The sequence below is a fragment of the Phodopus roborovskii genome, unplaced genomic scaffold (genome assembly GCF_943737965.1).
Source record: "Phodopus roborovskii unplaced genomic scaffold, PHOROB, whole genome shotgun sequence".
Lineage (NCBI taxonomy): Eukaryota > Metazoa > Chordata > Mammalia > Rodentia > Cricetidae > Phodopus > Phodopus roborovskii.
In genome coordinates, this window is record NW_026126541.1 from 5,604,428 (window position 1) to 5,627,607 (window position 23,180).

General features: G+C 42.3%; 1 protein-coding gene across 4 annotated transcripts in view; it reads right to left on the reverse strand.

Moving 5' to 3' along the window:
• The window catches only part of Vti1a (vesicle transport through interaction with t-SNAREs 1A), a 295,186-nt gene that overhangs the window by 209,755 nt on the left and 62,251 nt on the right, over positions 1–23,180 (reverse strand). For 2 of the 4 annotated variants that reach the window (XM_051199647.1, XM_051199649.1), the window contains exons 4-6: positions 21,443–21,520; positions 15,122–15,142; positions 10,530–10,614 (exon numbers count right to left, since the gene is read on the reverse strand). In XM_051199647.1, the coding sequence (XP_051055604.1) occupies positions 10,530–10,614; positions 15,122–15,142; positions 21,443–21,520 (184 nt within the window). The remainder of the gene's footprint in view (positions 1–10,529; positions 10,615–15,121; positions 15,143–21,442; positions 21,521–23,180) is intronic. The other 2 variants (XM_051199648.1, XM_051199651.1) reach the window with 1 other exon arrangement.

Below are 23,180 nucleotides of genomic sequence, written 5' to 3' on the forward strand. Positions count from 1 at the left end.
CAAGTGACCTGGGCAAATAATTGGAACCAGTATTTATGGACACAGTGCCCCCTTCACGGACAAGTCGGGACCACACTGACGGACATGTCTTATGTCCCTGTAAGTCTTGATAAAAGTTTGACAAAAGAGAAATACAGCATTTGCCTTTTCGTATCATTTACATGCTTACTAACAGTGGAGAATCAGAGATCTCCCCTTAACCAAATGACAGCCTGAAGACAAGACTGCAGACAGCATACCTCTGGCTCTAAATCCCAAGGTGCCATCAGGTGCCTGACCAGCATATGAGGGCAGGAGCCACACTCTAAACTTCCTGCAGGAGGTGTTGGCTTTGCTAGTACCTAACTTAAAATGGTCTACTAAAATGGTTTCATGAATTGTTTTCTATCATTATGGTTTATTTTGCCAATTAATCTTTCCTGTGGATTATAAATGAATATATTTGATGATTTACTAAACTTTTTTTTTTTTTTTTTACATTTACCTATTTGGGGGCGTACATGTCACAGCAAGCATATTGGGGACAGCAGGTCATTTGTGGGCCTTAGTTCTTTCCCTCTACCATGTGGGTTCTGGGATGTAAGTCAGACCCTACTGTGGGGAGACACGCCCTTATCCACTGAAACAGCTCATTGGCCTACAAGTGAAGACCTATATTTTTGAGTGAAAGTATTACCCTGTAAATATACATACCGGTAAACAACTCAAAAAATGTTTTTTAAAGGGGAGAATGAGAATGTATGGAAGAGGTAGGAGAAAAATCTCAGTAAATATGAAAGGAGATATTTAAATGACAAAGAAAGTGGCAAACATTTTATCTCAACGAATGCTTCGCTAACTGTCTAAGATTGGGCTTGCGGTGGATGGATCACAACAGTCACAATGAAGCAAGTTCAACCCAAGGAGGCATCAGCTCCTTGGCTACGACCTTCAGATGGCGACACAAAGGAAATGTTGTTGGTTTGGCTTCACAGCTCAAAATGCCCACCATAATCACCTTGTAAGGAGACAAGGTCAACCTGGCTTCGTCCGAAGCTGTCTGTGGCCAGGAAGGGTGTCATGGCCAGTGTGGGAAAAGAACTGTTCACCCCACGGTGTGAGGCAGGAGAGGTAGGGATTCCCGTCTCAAAACCACCCCACAAGACACACCCCCAGGGACCCCACGCCCTTTAACTCGGTTCTACACCTTTGTAGAGCGGTGTTTCTCAACCACTAAGGCTGCAACCCTTTACTACCGTTCTTCATGAAATTATTTTCATTGCCACGTCATGACTGTATTTCGCTGCTGTTGGGCAAATATCTGTGGTTTCAATGGTCTTAGGTGACACCCAGGAAAGGCTCATTTGAACTACAAAGGGGTTGAGACCCACAGGTTGAAAACCACTGCCCTAAATGTTACAGTCCCTCCAGTAACTACAGCCTGGATACCAGGGCTGTATGTGTGGCATTTCAGGGACATGTTAGAGCCAAGATATCAAAAATTAAATACAATAAAAAAGGCTAAGGTATAAGTAAAATTTCAAACTGTAAATGAATTTGTTCAAATTCCTTAGACATGTTTTGAACACAAAACATGTTTTGTTTGAATTAAAAAATGTATGTAGACACCACCATTCACTGCTTCTCCTGTGAAGTCTCTTTAAAGTGAGACAAGCAAGAAACTTACCTATATTTAAAAAAAAAAAAAAAAAAAAAAAGAGTAGCTGGGCGGGGGTGGCACACGCCTTTAATCCCAGCACTCAGGAGGCAGAGGCCGGTGGATCTCTGTGAGTTCGAGACCAGCTTGGTCTACAAGAGCTAGTTCCAGGACAGCCTCTAAAGCCACAGAGAAACCCTGTCAAAAAACCAACCAACCAAACAAGCAACCAAACAACAACAACAATAACAAAAAAAAACCCAACCAGATTCCCTGAATGTGGTGTTACGAGTTGTTTTCCCTCCAGCCTGGTCCCACAGCCGCGTCAGCCCCAAATAACACACAAAGACACTGTATTGGATATAAAGCTGTTGGCCTGTTACTAGTGTCTCTTATCGGCTAGCTCTGACTTAAATATTAACCCATTTCTATTAATCTAAGTATTTCCACGTGGTCTCATCTTACCGGAGAGAGGGTCCGGAGTTCTGCTCTCTCAAGTCCCTATATGTTGAATCTCCTCCTCCCTTTCCCGCTTGTCTCCTAGTCCCACCTATCTTGCTTTCCTATTGGCCAACAGGGCTTTATTCATTAACCAATAAGAGAACCATATTTGCAGAATGACATCTCCCATCGTCTCCTCTTTTCTGTCTAAATAAAAAGAAGGGTTTTAACTTTAACATATAAGAATTACAGTTAATAATGTTTAGTCCATTAACATTTAGCAAGATTTAAAGAAAATATTCCATCACCTATCCTATCTTTGTGAGTCTAAAGTCCTATATGTAACTTATCTTTAATCCTAACTAAGGAAAACTATAACTATCTGTCTTCAACTCCATCAAAAACCACAGAAGAATAATATATAAACTCTAGAAATTACACAGACATCTCACTACCTGGTCAGTTACCCGAAGTTCTTCTGTAATCTTCCATCTTTAGCCTATAGGCCATAGTGTGTCTGGCAGACTCTTCAGCAAAGCAGGAAACTTTAACCTGTCCATTTGTATTGGCAGTTTGTCAGTCATTTTTCTCTGTGTCCTGCAGACTGTCTGGCAGACTCTTCCATGAAGCAGGAACTCTATAGCAATGTCCATCTTGAATCAGCAGTCACTTTTCTGTGGGACCTGCTTATCTAGTTTGCACAGCATAAAGTTAAACACTCTAGACAAGAGCAGTATCTTTCCCAAATGGCTAGTCTTGCCATATTGGAAGTAAACTCCATAATGAGTTTGATCGATATCCATCTTCATTTCTGATGCAGATTGTGTTGCCAGGAGCAGTTGTGTCTCACTGTCAAAAGAAAAACCCTAAACCATTTTAAATGCCATATTCTGTAGGTCTTTGAAAGTTTTGAAGAATGTCTATCCATCTCAAATACATCTCTGTATATCTAGAAAACCTAACTTAACTCTAAGTTTTGACTATCATAGGTAACTCTCTACAATCCTTTTGTGTAACTAAATTGCCAATGTGTGGCACTGAATGGTTTTATTCTTTCACTTTCCGAATGAATTAGGATATCGGAAATTCTGATGTGTGCTCTTATGGAAATTAAGTAAAGCTGTGTTGAGTACAAGGAAACATGTCTGACTGAGGCAGTGGGGTAGAAGGATGACTTGGGTTACTGGATGAATTATGGAGCAATTTCCCTACAGATGTCATAAAATACTCAACTTCTAAACAAGAGCATCCACCCATCCGATGCTACCAAAGTTAGGTCAACATGCACAGGGACATTTATCATTTCATACAGAATGTATGTGTTAACTACACATTGCTTTCTGTCCCGATTTTTCATTCATTTATTTTATGGGTATGAATGATTTGCATGCATGGATGCATCATGTGTGTGCCTGGTGCCCACGGAGGTCAGAAGAGGGTGTCAGATCCCCTGAAACGAGTTACAGATGGCTGTGAGCCACCACAGGGGTGCTGGGCACCAAACTCAGGTCCTCTGTAGAAGTAGCCTGTGTCCATAAGCACTGAGCATCTATCCCTCTAGCCTGCCACCTGCCAAGAGTTTTGCAAATACACTTTGATAAATATAAAGACACATGTACACGAGAGTCCATGGAGCTTTATCGAGTTCCAACAAATACTGAGTGCCACCAATGTAAAGCAGTCATCTCATTGGACTTTACTGTAGGTAGGCATGAATCATGGCTGAAACACTGAAATGCCGGCCCGAGGAGCAGGCGCTCATACTTTTTTAATACTGGTATAAATGTACACCAGCGTACATTCATACTTACAGCTTTCGATACCTCAGAGATTGGGGGAGGGAAAGCGCTGTTTTGTCTGTGATTTCCATAACTCTCCTCTCTATACACATCACCATACGATGCCTCTTGCAGGCATCGTCCCCAATCCATCATCAACACCTTATCATTGATCTCATCTCCAGCCTAGATCTATCACAGAAATCCATCGCCTTCCAGCTTAGTGGACTGGCAACTGTTTGGGTAAAGATTACGGAGCCCGCATTTCTTTGGGGAAATCCATATGGATGAATCACTGGGAATCCATGCCAGGTAAGTAAAACCCATTATATAAATGTAATAAACTGATAAAAAGTAGTTTCTCAATCAACAAATTTCAGGCTCTTTTTTTTTTTTTTCTGAAAGTCTTTTAGAATGGCCTGTAATTTCTCTGGTGTCTTTGTCACCAAATTTCATCATCAGTGATTTTAATTAGCAAAAAGACAAAATTCTTAGCCCTCTCTCTGCCTGTCAATCCACTCCTACAATCCTTGTTCTTCACTACGCAGAAGAGGCCACTAGGCTGCTGATAGCCCTCCAGATGGCACCCTGTCCCGAGAGTAAAATCCACACACCTTCCATCCAGACTCTACGGGGCCGTAGGCTGTCTCTGTTCACTCCCAAACAGCACAGTTAAGAGTCCTCGTCATGCTGGCCCTTCCTCCAGCAGCCGTCTGCCCCTGACTGACGGCATCTTATATACCTTACCCTCAGCACACATACCTGGCTATCTCTTTTGGAGGGTAGTGAGTCTTCACTCTTGCTTACGTCACTTAGCCTTCCTCGGTTAGTCTTGATAGCTTAGCTCACTTGGCTAAGTGAGTTCGTCTCTTCCACTTTTTATTAGTTTTTAAAACGGCGTGTCTTGCTTGACCTTTCCCCTTTATTTATAACTGTCTAAGAGTAAGTACTTGGCCTCTCTTTTTCACTATTGTATCTTTAATAAGTGGCACACAGTTTCAATGGATAGTATTAAAATAAACAGGAAATAAACACATTGAGAACATGACATATTTTGACCACAAGTCACTTGGAAAAAAATCTAGGTATATGAAACCATTCATACCTGACTGTAGAGCAAAATGATGCTGCTTACGGGGCCCAGCTTTATACATGTGGAAAAAATGATATCACTTCCTTTCTCCTCTACAAAAATAAGTGAGTGGGGATAAAAAAGCCAAAGGATATAGGTAACAAGGTCCATGCCAAATGTTTATCAGGCACTGTGTCACTTCTCATATGCTTTGTCCCTGGCGCACAGAGGCCCTGGGTGAAGGTTACAGAGCACTTGGTTTTCAGGCAAAGGCTGGCAGAAGTACAGCTCCTTGTCGAGAGATCAGTAGCTATCACTTCTCAGCCTCTTGGCTACAGTCACGTGAAGAGATGAGTGAGCAAATGAGAGGCCAAGCCAGGCAGCCTTGGGGACTACAGAGAGGAGAGTCAGCGCACTGGGCATAGGGACTCAAGAGGGGTTAAAGCAAGGTCACGATCTAAGATGTAAGCTACTGAACGCCCAAAGCAGCTTCAGGATGCTCTGAAGGCGGCCTGTGCCCGTGCAGAACTCAGGACCGAACAGCCCTTGGTTCATAAGAGACCCGTTCACATATGAGGTCCGCATTCCTGTCCTCACACAGCTTTCTCTCGGCCTCTTAACTGATCACACTGCTTCTGACAGTTTTGTGTTGACTGTGATCATGAAATATGTATTTGGGGTGGGGATTACAACTTGAGAGTAGAGAGCAGATGACCCATCGTTTAAGTCCTGACCATCAACAAAATGGATAGCACCACAGCTAGAAATGATATCTGTTAGTAACTAGAGAAAGGGACAGTTATTTTCTCTTGGAAGATTCTGGATGGGGACTCAGAAGCCACACCAAACTGGGTCAGCCCAATGCTTCATGCAAGCAGAACCATATCCAGTCCATGATGACTACTTCCAAAATTTATGAATGCATCTGCCAATTGTCTTCCTTGATGTCAGACTAGCAAGCCCCATGGATCCACATATCTACAACACTTCACCAGGTTTTTTTTTAAACACAGATTAAGGGTTTTGACCTTAGATCCTTAAGCGGCATCGGTGCAGAGCATGGTTGCTAGGGACACCTGAGGTCACCTGCTTGCTAGCCCAGCAGGCACAGTGGGGAGGCAGTGTGAAGCCAGCACCAGCACCAAGCTGCATTGGAGCAGGGCACCCTAGGCAAGTGTGAGCGCAGGCCTGAGAGCCCGACCCCTGCAGGCAGCTCCTGCTTGCCTGGGCCCTAGCCTTTGGAATGGGCCCCAAGCTCCAGTTCATTCTCTTGTGATGCTGGACTGTGGCAGCCACCAATCAGAAAAGGGCAGATCCTGCAACCCCCTCCCCCACCTTTTGATACATGTCTGGCTTGCCCTGATACGTTCAAAGGTGCCACAGCCAATCAAACTGTGTAATCTTTGCTTCTTAGCCAAACGTGTTTGCTGCAGATGACCTAACAGTCCCTGGAATTCCCCTAGGGGTTCTTAAAAGGAGCCTGCAAACTTCTCTCAGGGTCACCGCAACACCCTTCTAGATTGTATGTGAGTGGTGCTCTTTATGGAGTGATCTGCTTACCCTAACACCTTTGCTTGCAAGGCAAGCACTTTACCCAGGTAAGGGACCCAGGCAAACACTTTACCCAGGTATGGGACCCAGGGAAACACTTTACCCAGGTAAGGGACCCAGGGAAACGCTTTACCCAGGTAAGGGACCCAGGGAAACGCTTTACCCAGGTAAGGGACCCAGGGAAACCCTTTACCCAGGTAAGGACCCAGGGAAACACTTTACCCAGGTAAGGACCCAGGGAAACGCTTTACCCAGGTAAGGGACCCAGGGAAACGCTTTACCCAGGTAAGGACCCAGGGAAACACTTTACCCAGGTAAGGGACCCAGGGAAACGCTTTACCCAGGTAAGGACCCAGGGAAACACTTTACCCAGGTAAGGACCCAGGGAAACGCTTTACCCAGGTAAGGGACCCAGGGAAACGCTTTACCCAGGTAAGGACCCAGGGAAACACTTTACCCAGGTAAGGACCCAGGGAAACGCTTTACCCAGGTAAGGGACCCAGGGAAACGCTTTACCCAGGTAAGGACCCAGGGAAATGCTTTGATAAAGTCAATGCACATCAGGGTGTAAATGACACTTAAAATAATCACACCCGACGATGTATGCTCTCTGCTTAATGCCTGCTCTGGAAGACGCACTAAGTACCCATTTCATGAGATAACATAAGATTGTCAACGGTGATGCAAGAATTTCCAAAGGTGAATTTTGTAATCTGTTAGGAAGCAACTAATGATTAAGGTAACATACACACAAATCTAGCACATCCTAGCCCGGATATTATTCTTTTTAGGATCTTGTCAATTATCACCAAGTTAATGAAAAGAAAAGTTACATATTTCTGTCAAAACTTTTGCCAATTATATTGAAAGCTGACTTTTTTTTAATGGTCATTTATTAAAATGATAAAATTTTACAGAACGCTCTTGTTTCTATGCACTTCCTAATACCCTATGCAATAAAGCAGAGTCTAGTGTCAAGTGTCCATCTGGCAAGTGAAGAGAACACACACAGAGCCGGTATCTGGTACTCAGGGATACACAGCTGATCAATGGAGGTGACCGTCTCCTGGTTCCCTCAGTACACTGGGCAATAGTTCCTAGATTATTGTGCTCAAGTAAAGTTTCCACAGTATTCCAGAGAAGGCCAGGGCAATGGCTCCACAGTTATGAACACTGGCTGCTCTTCCAGAGGACAAGATTCATTTCGTAGCACCTGCATGGCAGCTCACAACCATCTGTAACTCTGGTTCCAAGTAATTCAGTGCCCTCTCCTGGCTTCCAGAGGCACCAGCATGCACTCAGTGTACAGACATACACGCAGGGAAAAGGTCAAACGCATAAAATAAAAACAATGAAGAGAGGGAAACCACATTTACTATTTTTTCAAGAAATGTATCAAACTTCTACCTATTACTCTTACCACATCATTAAACTGTGCTTGTTTGCTCAGCCTCGTAATACCAAACTATAATTTTAGACAAAGTATCACTCTTAAATTGACAAACATGCTTTATGGGAAGCTGTTCTATTCTACCTCTGCTGTCATTTTATAAAACCCTCCGAGTACGGAGCTAACTGCAGGCTAAGGCAGCTCTCGGAAAGCTGGCCGCCCCGGGCCGGTGCTGCTGTAACAGCCACTCGGCCTTGGCGCGTGCGTCCCTGTCTTCCCCTTGTCCCAGCTCACCATTTTGAAACCTAGTGTCAAGTTCTTCCTCTCTGAGAGAAGGATGTCTCTCAGTGGTAGAGAATTTGCCTGCCATGCATGACAGCCTGGATGTTATCTTCAAACTTACTTTTAAAATCTGCGGCAGAGGACAAGGGATGACCTGAGTCTGTAAGCTCTGAGTCCCGTCTCAAGTCCCGATATCCCAGGTATGGTGGGACACACCATAAGCCCTGCCCTAGAGAAGTGGACGCAGGAAGGAAGGATCACAAGATCAAGACTATTCTTAGTACACAGTGACTTTTAGGCCAGCCCTGGGCTATATGAGGCCCTCTCTGAAGAACTGCTTTACTCCTTTTCAAGTGTTGCTCTTCCTCTACCTGTAATGAAATGATGAGTACAGACAGGGTACCTACCACAATGCACTGTAAAACCCAGACGCTGCCTCTCTTTTCCCACTGCACTTTCAGACTTATCCAAGTAGATGAAGGAGAAGTTGACCCTTGTCCACGCGCAGGCTGGTGCATCTGTCCCCACTCTCAATCGCACCCCCCTCTGAGACCTAATTCTGCAGTCTGCCCAAGCCCCCCGGCTTTATGTGCGATACACACACGTGACTCTACAGCCCGCCATTGTACCCTCAACACTGTGCTATCAACTCCCATGCCCCTTATGATCATGATCGATGAATGGTCTTTCATGGGCCATCTTCTTCGGTGACATTTCAGTTTTGGGAGAGCACCACACGGATAGTGAAATGAGAGGCTGAGATACCTACCCAGGGCCCAGTCACTCAAGACCCTGACATCACTGACACAGCAAGACAGGCTCAAGCCTAAGCCAAGCCCACGGAGGCCATCCACGGAGGCTTGGCAAGGAAGGCCCTACTTTAATAAATGGAGAGTTCAATAGAGACAATGAGATAGTTCCCAAGAATTGACCAAATAGTACACCTTTTTCTATTCCGTTAAAATATACAAATTTTCACACTCAACGAGAAATAATTTCCATAATTATGAATCAGCAAATGGCTACACAATAATAATAATAATAATGTATACTTTTATATATGAATTTCATAGCACATAAAATACTTCAATGTAATGTATGTTCTTATGTTAAGAATTTTACTGAAGAATGAGCAGGCTTAGGGAAGTGAGATAATTCATTCAGATGAGGCCTGGGATGTGGCTCCTCCCACTTTTCATACTCCCCACAAGAGTTTGCTCTGAGGGTGAGCCTCAGACCAAAGGGCCCCATCTGGGTAGAGAGTCAGTATGACAGTAACTGGGGAAGCCACAGACCACACTGTTACGATTGGGAGGTGGATGGATAGTCTTCCTCATCACTGACACATGTACACTCTCCTCACTTGGTTCACTAGGATGAAGCAGTAAAGCAACCAATCCAGGACAGCCACAAAGCCAGGGCAAGCACACTGGCCAGAGAGGGCACCTAGGGACACTTTCGTTATACCCACTTTCCAAAAGAAACTTGATGTTTCGGTAACAGCAAATTAATTTTTTTCAGGAAAATTCTGTTAACCATATATTTGTGTTGTTTGTATGGTGTGCAAGAATGGTTCAAACTATAAAAATACATTATTTATAATTTATAGTTTAAAAATAAAAAAACATAATAAGAAACTAGCAGTTACCAAGGTATTGATGATGCTTGCTGTTTATAAACACTCATTGCATGAAATATTCACACACACACACACACACACACCTACCTATTTTGAATAGACTAGTCTTAGAAAAATTAAGATGGTCTTCTTTGAAATACGAATACTGCCAATTCAAACCAAAAGTCTACATATTATAAACCAATGGTAATAAGATAATCCTGACTATTAGCTCTGTTGTTCTAAGGATATTTTCATGCCTTGTTAGAGGTTGTTTGTGGCTCTTATAAAATAGTCATTAAAGGAGCCGTTTCCAACACAGAGTTAAACCAGCAAACTAGGTATTGTTGTGTCTTTGTTCCCAGTGCCTATCATTTAGACTGATTAAAATGTTAATTTTTACATGTGTGACTAAAACCCGAGTCACACACAAGCGAGGCTGCATGCTGCACTCTGCATCTTTGCGGGTGGGTAAACTGACAATGTGTAACTGCACATTAAGACAAATGCAGAATTTAGACAAAGTATCCCATCTGCTTTCAGATGGAGACTTTCAAACCTCAGGAAGGTTTTCAGTAGATGTCATGCCTTTTAACTTGAAAAAAGATAAGCGCAAATAAGCTCCCAATTGTCTCCCCAATATGTAAACCACATCTCGGGCTGCTGTCTCTGCTGCTCCTTTGAAGTTTTGCTGAAATGTCATGTGTTGTGAAGACTGCTGTGCATAAGCAAGACAATTTGCTCACTTTCAGAGTCCTTACCGGTTTCCACTGCTATCTGGTACCCAGCCTCTAGTCTCCGCGATGACCTTTCCAGCCTCTCCGTGTTATCCAGCAGATGTGCCCTCTGAAACGAAGGGGGAGTCAGACAAATGGACACAAGGTTCTTTTTTTTTTTTTTTTTTTTTTTTTTTGCCTTTTTAAAAAATAATGCCTTTGTATGTCCTAACATGGGGTTTGGAGGGAGGGTATCCACAATCCATTACAGTTGAATTTTCACAGACAGTTAGTTCATCAGAGGAACCACAGAAATGGATAGATTTCCAACCAAACATGCATGGACCATCCACTTACTAGTTTTTCTGTTTTTTGTTTGTTTGTTTGTTTTGTTTTGTAGACAAGGATCCCTCGTTGTGAGTGGACACAACAGATCTTACTGCACAGCACTGAGAAATGTGAGAAACTCCCATTCTAGCACAGAGGCGACATGGTTGTGGTTCCTGCTCGTGTTTATTTATAAAAGACAGTCACTCCCAACACTCACGGTCCTTTGATTTCTGCAAGTCATCATTTTTAAATAAGAACTCTTATTTTTCAGAGAATGCTTGCTTGAATGTGTAGCAAGATGGCACACACTACAACGATGTTACTGAAACAAAAGTGGTGGCCAGCACTTCTAGCTCAAAGACAACACAGGACAGTCACCAAGGAGCAGGAAACACAGGATTTGTAACTGGCGGTTTGTCCCCAAATATGTGACACTAGGTTACAGTGACCTGCTAACATAAAGTGCTCTGGACTGTGGACCAAAAGCACAATCAACTCTTGGGAAAAATGCATATACAAACAACTCTTTCATATTACATCTTATGTGCAAATTAGAGAACTCTCTACATTGAGACCTTATAAATGTGTCTGATCCCCCAGCACATGCATGCATGCTATCAAAATAGATTCATAGGCCTGCCATGTGCATGACTGAATGGTACATGCACGTGGTATACATGTACCTATAGTTAGGTCCCTAGAAGTCTATGAATATGTGTACCTGTATATTAGGTTGTGGGCAGATTATGTATATATGTACTTGAATAAATGAGTATCTCTTGCCCTCAAATCAGTTTTGGTGTCTGGTCAAAGAGGAAGAAAAACATGCAACCATAACTATACAACTTTGCGTTGTTGACAGATGTCACTTGAAACTGAAGCAATGCTTTCCAATAATAATAAAAAGGAGGTGCCACATGCATTATCTGAGTGGCTGTCGAGTGAAATGATCTACCTTGCTCTAATGAGCCCCCATGGATCTTGGAGATGCAAGCTGTATTGACGTGCACACTTAAGCTAATACACCTAGACCAGTGCCTCCAAGCTCCAGCAGCTAGGGATGCTGACAGAATAGCTCGCTTCCATCTTCAAAGAAAGGAAGTGATTAGTATGTTATCATTACCATTCAAAACGTGATTTCCTTATTCCCTCCCGGCACAGGTGACACATCTGAGATGCGGCCAGACGTTAGAGGCAGCTAAAGCCACATCAAAGCTTTCCTTGAAAAAAAATTTGGGGGGAAGGGTGGGGGATCATTAAAACAATGCTTTTAGAACAGAGAGACAGGACCTGATGTGAAGGTCAGCAGCAGTCCATAATAATTAATAGAGGGGTCTAATATACAGTGCAGAAATACAGAGAAATACTGACCCTCCTTCCAGAAAATGAATGAAGTAAATAAAATGGAGGGAAGGAGCAAGGGCTTCTTATGTCACAGAAAGCAAAATTATTTAAGGCTGTAACTGAGAAAAGACCAATAGTGCTCCCTGTGTTTGGCACGACTATTTCTAAATAAAACTTGATAGTATTAAAGCTTGCCAAAAATTGTGTCTTTAATTCAGATTCTCCTTATATACAGGCTCTGGGAGTAAAAACTGTTTTTTTCCCTCCTCTGAATATTGTTTCCTACCCAAACAAAGGATTTCAAACTGGTGATCCTCTTAAAAAAAAATATATATATATATCAATCAGACCCAAGAAAACAAGAGAAACTGTCCCTTTTAGTCCAGATGAAGACAATTTGGGGCTTATTTCCACGTTGTATGAAATCCTAAATTCAAAGAAGACATTTAGCTTAATCGAGATGAAAACTATACTGGAGTTGGCGCTTCCTCCGTGCTTATATATGATGGAGGAACAAAAGCTACCCATGTGCGGAATAAAGTGTTTAAACGTGGGACGATCTGGGAGAGACTGCAGCTACGCGGGAAGCAGAATGTCCAAATGCACATTAAAAACCGTGCATGCTCAACTAAGTAACGGAAGCCACTTCTTCCTGAGCCTCATTCTTCTCAGAGAAAATGTGCACCCAACAGGACGGTCAGCTTATGGGCAGCTTCCCAGCAGGGCTTCCCTTCCTATTTGGAAACTTCTTCACTCAAGTCAAACTAAAATCAAGTTCTTGTAACAGCTGTGCTATTTACATTGTTCCCTCAGCTGTGCGCTGCCCTGGTCGTTTAAAAGAAAGGAGACGCGGTACAGTGGCGCTGAGGCTTTCAACGCACCCCCACACTCCATCCCAAACTCGTCCTCTCGCCCTCTTCTTGGCCCCTTTCAAAGCAGGTGAGCGAAGCCGAGCAGGAGCTTCAGACGGAGCTCAGCTTGTGTGAGGAGCTGTGCAAAGTGGAAAGACTGGGATGCAGGATTCCAACAGCTCCGCACGGCCACAGCCAGCCCAGCTCCCTCAGCACTAGGGCAGGCACATCCTGAAAAGAGCATCCATCACCAGCAAGGACGGGCACACTGTGCTTCCAAACACAGCAAAAAGCCGTACTCTGGAACAGACAGGTGCTTGCCTTCTTAGAAGAGGTGCAAGTGAAAAATTGGGGTAACATTCACTGTATGAGCATGAATAAATCCTGGCTGGGAGAGAAGCCCTTCTGAGCAGTCTCCATTCCAGCTCAGCGGCGTCACCTAATCCCAAGAATTGGTGTTGTGCCCAAATCAAAGACCCAGACAATACTACTCCTGAGACTGCCATTCTGTCACCCGAATGGGGTAATTCCCTGATAATAATTCTATCACACAGCAGTTTCAGGACCATCAACATGACACTGAAAAACACATACAAATATTGACAGCAAACAGGAGAAATTACCAAGCAGGGATATACTACCAAAGAGACAGGGACACGATTTTCCACCTTTAGAATCAGAACCCCTCTCATCCCGCACCATAGCAAAACAACAATCTGGCCAAAATTATACTTCTTGTTGTAAAGCACAGGAATGTTATCTGACAGGTCACTGTCAAATCAGGGACAAGAGCTCTGTGGAGTTTCTTTGCATGCAGTATATGTGCATGTGTGGGTTTGTGTATGTGTGGACCTGTGTGTCTGTATATATGTGTATTCAATGTATTGTTCACTTTAGCAACATTTGGACATTCAGATTCCTCAGCAAAGGGTAATGATCTCTGAATTCAGAAAAGAGACAGTCTACCTCCCAGAGAAATAATGCTTATGTCATCATTCATTCAGAGAGCAATCAATAGTGTAACTATATTGATTTTATATATATATATATATATATATATATATATGTATACACACACACACACACACACACACACACACACCCTTCCATGTTGGAAAGGAAAAAATTAAAACCAAAATATGAGAGACTATTGGCACACTTTCTCCTAGTTCTCATGTCATTACCACTTTGGCTAAGCCAGGAGCTCACTCCTGCATTCAAACAGGAGAGTTGTTCAAAGCACTATTCCCAGCCTTGGAATCAACATACCCAATACCCAAAGAACAGTGGCCACCCCAGGAACCACCCCGAGGGCTGCAGCCAAGATGCTCAGTCAAGAAACTACTGTGGAGCCGTGAGCAGGAGACTCACAGTGAGCCAGAAACCAGCTAAGTCCTTGTGGGGAAACAGAGCTCAGCGTTACTGATGAGAAAGTCATTACTCCGAGCACTGGTGGTGGGTTTGGGCCTCATGGAGGCAACACCACCCAGGGCCAAGGGGCCACAGTGGCAGGCGCTGCTGCAGAGGTTTCTCAGGCCCTGGGAGAGGCTGGAGCATGCAGGAAAAGGAGAGCTCACTTGGGGGCTGCTTCCCTTCAGAAAGGAAAGTGCTTCCCACTGAAGCAAGATTGCCACTGCCCCAAGGTGTCCTTGTATCAGAGCAAAGGCATTTACAATGCACATTTCCCCATGGCATCTTAAGTGGAATCTGGGGGGGGGGGGGGCAGTGTTTGCAGTCAAGTAAATCAGGATCAGGAAAAAAAAAAAAAAAAAAGGAAGTCATACTAAGTTCACTGAGAAATTAGCACAAATAAAAGAGATCTGAAGCACTAATAGACAACGGGACTCTGCATAGTTTAAAGACAGAACTCAATATTAACTTCTCGGTGTCAACCAAGGAGAGCGTGCCCCACAAGAAACACAGCTGGAGCACAGCTGTCCCAGGAAGATGGGCAGGCAGATGGTGATATCTGAAGTCATAAAGTCAGTAGTTTTGTCAAGTATACATTTCCCTGGAAAAATGAATACCAGATCCATTTCAGAGTTAGGAAATAAATTTTAAAAGAAACAGTAGAACTAAGGGGGAAAAAAAAGGAAGCTGGGAAACACTTACCTCTTCACGGAATTTTATCAACTGCAACATGAATGCACAAAAAAAAAAAAAAAAAAAAAGATAAAAAGGGAAGTCATGGCAGGGAAGAAGATCAGCTGTGTGACAGGGTACAGAATTAACACTGACAATTCATCTGTTTACATGTTTAGCATTTAGAAATCACAGACAAACACATTAAAAGAACCTGAGCATAGACTACATGCAGAGGGTTTTGAACAAATAAAGATCACTTTCTCACACTGTCACATTAAACAAAGAGAATAGTGTGAAATTCCCTTTTAAAGTACATCTAAGAACCATCATGAAATAAAGGGGAGAGACTTCATAGAAGTCTATATTATAAAAAAGGAAAACAAGTTCACCGCGCCTCTCTTCTAAGAATGCACCATTGGAGAGGCTTTGTACATACAAGATTCCAGGATGTTTCTCTATTCAGAGACTTGACAACTGATTTCAGATTTTACCAACAAATGAAATGATCAGTAGTTCATGCTTTGGCTCCGTAAGTATTTAAAACAACAACAAAATAACCTATTATTTCCTGGCTTAGTGCCATAGTTGCGCCCAATGTAGTGATAGGCTGCATTGGGTTAATGCTATTTCCTCTGAGAATCAACAAAAGCATTTATCAGAAGAGTTGATGTCAAGATCTGTGTTTTTTCTTAAACAGTACAACACTCACTGGGTGTGTTTTTATTTGACTTTTGGTTCCTTTGTTTTCTAGTAATCTTTGCCTTCCAAACTGGGGCATTTCAAAGCAAGGCACTCTCTTAATGTGTTTGTACTGCTGTACGTTTCCACTAAGTCAAATCAAAACCCACTCTCTTATTTGTTAGTAAGTTCTCCTATGATAACATTTTAAACTCCTACCTTTTCCTATTTTTGTAACTATGAAATCATAAATCTGGCCCTCTCTGGGTGTGTGTCTCACATCATGCTAAACCACAAACACCGCTGCATTGTTAAAATTACTACCACAGTTTCAACAATGGACAGAATAGGAGCCCATGCCACAAAAGACTATGAGACACATTCTACGTTTGAAATTTGCATCCTCAACCATTCAGGACTACGACTGACAATTTTTAAACATCCAAGTGTCTATAACATCTGTTACAACACTTGACACATGCAGGCCAATAAATTAAATGATTTCTTTGGAGAAACATGCTATAATTCTCTCTGAAAGTATCGTGTTTATCACAGCCCTCAACATTTAATGCTATTTCAGTCTCAAATTCAAGGAAGACGAGGATGCATTTCAGCTCATTCTGTCTTCCATTTGCTACAGGGAAGTACTTCAAACCTAGAAGGAGGAGATTCAAACTGTCATAGACCCTTTACACAAAGGGTTCAGAATTTACCGTATGGCATCTCAGTCTGCACTTAGCAAAATTTTAAATGTCAAACTTTAAATGCCATAGTTCAGACCAGACAAAAAGTTATTGTTTTTAATATACTCATTCCCATCCCCACAACCATCCACTGTAGAGTGTCTCATCTTTCACATGGAAAGCGACAAATCTGTTCTCTAGAAGTTAAAATTTAAACTAAGATACCTGGCCTATCGAATATTGGAATCTTTTTCTTTGCCATTTGAACATCACGGGGGGGGGGGTGTGGAGACACGCCAACACTAAATCTCGGAGAGAGGCGATGTGGGAATTGATCTCACAGCTCTTTTCTTTCTGGGGTGCTATTCTTCCATGGACTATGATACTTAAAGGGCCAAAGTTTAAAACTACTCTTCTGCAAAAGAGTCCATTGGGGCATACCACCCTGCCACAAGCAAGGGTGTTTAAAAATGCTACCCGTTTGCTTTTTCAATGGGTTCCAAACAAAAAACGTTCTATCTTGTTTGTGCTGCATGGCTGCATTCAAGCTCCACATGGGATTTGTAGCTAAGCTAGGTAAAGGGAGGTTTCTAATCTTCATCTTTTTTCCTTTTTTTTTTGGTGAGGCTGAGAGTTAAGCATCGAAGTAAACAAAGATAGTTGCTTTTTGAAAATTAACAGTGCTTAGACTCCACTAACAGTAGTGATTTGGACATTTACTGAGTTACTAGCTCCATCACAGATGCCATGAAAGTGTGCAAAGCCATCATGTTGGTTTATGGTAATTCACATCTTCTTTCTTTTTTTTTTTTTTTTTTTTTTTGAAACAAAGATTTCTTCCCACAACCCCACCCGGAATGCAGAATTTGATACAAGAGGTAATCTGCTCCTTTGTGGGCTGAAAAAAAAAAAAAATCTGGTTTACGCTGGTTTGAACCAGTGGAATCTCTTGTGGTTAAGCCTTCTGCTGTGACTAAAATCAAAACTGCACTGTGGAGCATGCGAGGGTGGGTGGGTGCGCGCGCGCCTCCGTGTGTATGTGTGTGAGGCGTATCACGTGACTCCCAGAACTCCCGAATTTTTTTTTAAGCTGATAACGCCACCGCCGTCTCTGTCCGCATACAGATAACGAATAAATGCTGAACTCTATTAAACGCCCTTTACACATTATCGTGGGTCGAACACACAATTTTCTGAACTTATGATGACAGTCTATTTATTTTGCTAGAAACCCCAGCACGAACGAGCAGATTTGTGCCCGGTAATGATCTGCTCTGCCGGGGCTATATGAAATGATACCGACCTTCTTCAGATCTTGCGGAATTAAATTGACCGACTTCACCCCCTGGTCTGTAGCTGAAGTTTGACACACTTTACGCACAGCAAGCCCAAATCGGAACTTAAGAGAACCTTGTATTAAAAAATTAAGCAATCATTATCTGTTAAATATTGCTTTACCACAAAAACTTCATCATGTTGGGAACTATTCCACCCTTTATATGTTTTTAAAATCTTCTTTGTAGGATTTTCTCAGAGTCTTTGGATCAATATAATTTTGCATATGGAAACAGAGAGTCTATTAGTGTCCAAAATGAGATCTTCCGAGTATTTTTATTTGTCACCATTGCTACACTCTACTCTGAAAGTCTATGGTTTTATTCTATAATCTGCTTTTTGTTTATTTTGAGAATGGTTCTCATGAAAGGAAATCAAGTGGAGAACTATTAAGCTTTCCACTCTGGGTAAATGCTGCAACTCTGCATCCAATAGCTCTCCTCCACTCTGGAAGGACAGAAACTGCGCACTGGAGGCCAGATGAAGAACACTTGGTTGGGACACTCATTCTGGGGCGGGGCAGAGCGCCCAAGCCCTCAGTCAGTACTTTCTCCCTGCTCTGGTAAACCCAGAGACAGGTGTATTTAACTGAATGAAAGAGATGTGAGTCAGAAAGTGTGCAGAGGAAGTGATTTGAAATGTAATTAGATGTATGTTGTACTGAAGACATTAAAGATATCTTCAATAATCCTTAACTGTACAAACAGGGGCATTCCCAATCACTGCAGAAATATAAATACACCCCCAAGTATATTACTGTCATTGACAGCCAGCCAGAAGACCGTATCTATGGCACCAACAGTCAGTTGTAGATGTCTAACAGATCTGGCCATAAATGCCACAGAGATAGACCTAACTGTTCCTGTATTCATGCTTGTCCAAATGGGCACACGGAAGCCACTGTATGGAGAAGATGCATAAGGCAGTGCCGGCGTTTGCAGTCCCAGCCACTGATGATTTATTTGGTTTTCCCCCTGACGACCACTCTTTATATTTAGTTGACAGGCAAATGCTAATTTTAGGGCCTGTGACTAATTGTTTGTACCCGGGATTTATGTGTGTATTAAATGTATATCATAAATATATGACAAGAAGGCCTGAAAGTGAACACATCCACCATCAGTGTGAGCATAGACTTGTCTGGATAGAAGAGTTCCTCACACAGACTGTGGGTAGTGAGCACATCCACAACACCTACCTTCTTAGCATCTGCTCTATAAAAATGTATTGAAAAGCCCATTAAAACCTCTTCTGTAGAGAGACCCTCTACTTTGACTGCTGAGTCAGAATAACACTGATAGAGGATAAAAGTTATTTCCAAGTGACATTTGAAGCCACTGGTTAAGGATGTGCTCATTTAAATTCCTACATTATGACAAAGAGCCTCAACACAGGATGTAATGACTTCATCGTGGTATGGAAATCCTGCTCTGCACGGTAACAAATTATCCAAAAAGCTTAGCATGATCTCTTTGAACTTTCACACCTCATTCGAATTTTAGGCTGAAAAGTTCACATAAGTCATAATCTACCATTTACACATCCTCATGACTGTAATTCGCCATGCTGTATTTATTGGAATGACAGCTCCTTACAACTAACTGCAGGTTCCCCAAGCACTTCCAGAATTTCTAAGTTTGATTCATACAAGTCCAGGGGAAATCTCTGTATAATCACTTTAAAGTGACAGAATTACAATCTGAAAAAAAATTCAGAAAATATGAGCTCAAATCTATTCTCGTGGAATATTTTTCTTTAGGCATAAAAATCATACTAATATGTACATAAGGCTCATATTTTAGGAGCACCGAATGTCCATTAAGAGAACTGAGCAGGCTTTAAAAGAATGCTGTCAGTCAACTACAGCATAATTACAGTATGGAAGCCTGGGTAGACAGGAGCCCCTCCTTTCTGTCCCTTCTCCAGTAGACAGCAGTCGCAGACGACGGAAAGTCTACGGCTGATTTGGAAGCTACACAAACACGTTTTTATGTTTTTTGGAATTTTTTTCTTTTGCAAAAAAAGATAATTCTTTCTTTTTCTTCTTTAAAGAGTAGTTAGAGAAGAAAATTGTGATTCATTCATCCAAGAGACATGCACCATTCAACCCCACTTTTACAGGGCGGGAAACAGTTTCCCCTCATCCTCACATACTTAGTCTATTATGAGTGAAGACCCTCACAACCTTACCGTTTACTTTTGGTTTGGCCCACCCCCTTTGGCTGTTCTCACATTTCAGTCAGGGAAGTTGAAATCACAAGTGGAATCTGAGCGATGTCTGAACTCAGCCTGATACCATTCAAATAGTGAAGGAAGTAAACAAAGCGCATGGCCTGCTCAGTAGCTAGTCTCGCGTTTTTGGGTAGATGGGTGGGTGCTTTTGTCTCACCGGCCTCCTCCCAGGCTACGATGCTCACACTCTGAGGTGTGTAATTTAGGGTCAGTAAACATAAACTCCTTGAAGTGGGTAGTGCGTTCTGCACATTTGAAGTGGGTAGTGCATTCTGCACATTTTAGCATACCGGTCAGATGTGCTCCGTCCTCCTATGGAATCACAGTTGTGTTTTACCCAGTGAGAACTTCACATAGGTAGAGAAGCAGCCACTGGGAGACTTGCCTTTCTTTAGTAAACATATTTAGAGCTTACCTACGATGCTCCGTTATCCATCAGCCCCCAGGGTTGTGTGAGACTTTTCAAAATCAGTTCTATACCAAGGGTCTTGAAACACATTTTAAAGAGTTGTATGTACCATAATACCTGTGTGAACTTATGATACCTGCAGCATTAATTCAAAGAAAGAAGTAGGGCACTAATTACACTTGTGGCATGACTGTACTGTGCCATCCAATGAAGAATGGCAGGCAGGCAAAGCTGTCAGAACTTTTATGGAAGAAATTATAACATATATATATATATATATATATATATATATATATTATACATATATATGTTCCCCCTTTCCTTCTGTATACAGATCCTAATAACATATATATATATGTATATATATATATATATATACATATATATATATATGTTCCCCCTTTCCCTCTGTATACAGATCCTAAGGGGCAAGCAGAGCTTACCCTACTGCTATTGTCACAACTGTCATTCCACAGAAACAGGGCGGGCCTCTGCCTGGGTATGCACACGAGTCCCACACTGGTGCGATCCATTTGCATTTTGGTGAATGTAATTTTAAGAAGCACACAATAGGAGCCAGGGCTGGGCTGCTGAATTGTGAAAGCTTACTTTCATTTGTTTTGCTGCGAGTGTTGACTTAATTATGCAGCATTCCTATCAAAGCTGCATTGTGTGTTTTTTATTCCTCTTACATGTGTTTGAGGTGAAGACCTTGGCTTTGTCTGCAAACAGCGTGTTTCAAGCTATTCCTTAAGTACTAAATAATAAAGAAAAGAGAAGAAAAGAGTTTTTTTTTAAAAGACAGCAGACAGTGATCACAAGGTAAAGGGTTAAACGTAAGATCTCCAAGAAACATTTTGAAGTTGATTAAGACTCCAGCTTTGCATTAAACAGTATCGCTTCCACATGAGTTGCTGCTAATACTGTTAGGGAGCAGCTTGAGAGCCCAGTGTGCCTGTGACCTCCTTCACCCTCCAGCCACCCACCGGGCCTTCCACATTAGCATTCTACCTGGTTCTCTGAGGAGTTCCCATCATCCCCTAGGAGCTCATTCCGTACTTCGTCACTGTAGGCGATCCGTGACCTTTTCTATAAAACAAAACAAAAAGGGAGAGAGTGAGATGAACGTTAGCAAGTAAGCATGGCCAAGCATCATTGGCAGCGAGGCGTGCTGTCTCCAGCCCTCGGGAGCCCCCTAGTGGACACCTACCGGCAGACATGTGCAAGCCTAACTCCCCCTGGTGGACACCTTCTGGCAGACAAGTGCAAGCCTAACTCAAAGTTCCAGAACCAGGGAGCTTAGTGGAAATGGGAAGTTTGTTTTAAGAAGAAATGCCAATAACGAAAGACATTCCTGCTTTGCATTAATGTTCTACGATTTTCCACAAGTAGATTAGAATTAATTTATTCTTCTGCACGTTGTATGAATAAAACCATTAAACTGGAGGAAATACTGTATAATACAGTATAGAAATACTGTAGCTATATAGTTTTAAAACTCAAAGTCTAATTAAAACAGGAGTGTATGGGAGTCTCAGTAGGATGCACTGTACAATTTGAGTGCTAAAAATCTCCATTTCCAGGCTAATACTCATATCACCAGGGATGCCTGGACACACACATCTATATTCCATCATTGTGGTGTTACTATCCAGGGAATGAAGGGGTTGTAGAGCCATTCCCTAGCTGGCAGTAATTCAAACATCTCCAACTCCTTTATAAGTAATGGCCTAAGGAAAAGGAATGTTAGTGAGGGAAGCGGAGCAGACAGACAGACGGACACTGGTAAAGCAAACAACGTTCCCAATCTTAGCCCAATCCTGGGCTAAGAGTCACCCTTTTCAATGAAATTGTGTTTTGCGAGGACCCTACCCTCATGTGTGCAGTCAGAGGGACACAGCTCTAAGCAACTCAGGCTTTATCTAAATACACACACTTGGGAACGCTCTGAAAATTCATTGTGAAACCTGAGTCTGGTTATCCGTTCCTACTTCAGGGTTAAAGGTCATTCTGCTGCCTACTCTGCTTCCCAATTAACCAAGTGAAAACGGTCAATTAGAAAATGGAGGGAGGGAAGCTGTCGTGTCTTTCCCGGGCTCCTGCGGTCTAGGACTCAGGTTCTTACTTGCTTATCTATGATCTGAAAAAGTTACGACAGTTGCAAAGGACTAACCTGTAATCCAGAAGCAGAAGGCAATGGTTAAGACTCAATTCAGTTTTTACAGAACTCAGTAAGCAATGCTGCTTTTCCTCAATCGGCTTGTTACACCTTAAAATCATATTATTTAAAGGAATCTCAGACAAGAACAACCACCGAGTTTCAGATCACTTAAAAAGCTAGTCTTTCTCAAGTGGGTTCCTCATCTGAAGCACAAAACATAGGAAATAATTTTTTCAGTATTTTCTCAATTCTCCCAAGTGTGGCACATAAAAGAGAATTTGGCTTATTGCATATAATTCAGTTTATTGCTCTTCTGGATGTAATTAAGCAAATGATATGCTGGATCTAGCAGAACCCAGTTTTAAAAGGCTTACTGGAATATAAATAAACATGCACGCCACCCAGATATTTGTTTGAGGAAAACAATGTAGTGGTATAGAATTTTAGAGATAGCTCTCCTTCAGCTGAGCCTAGACTCTCAGGATCATGATGTTCAGCTGAGAGTTTCTTCTCCTTATAAACCAGATCTACATGGACTCAGCTAGAATACTTCAGCATGGAAGAGACAAAGGCACCCACCCCTGCCTG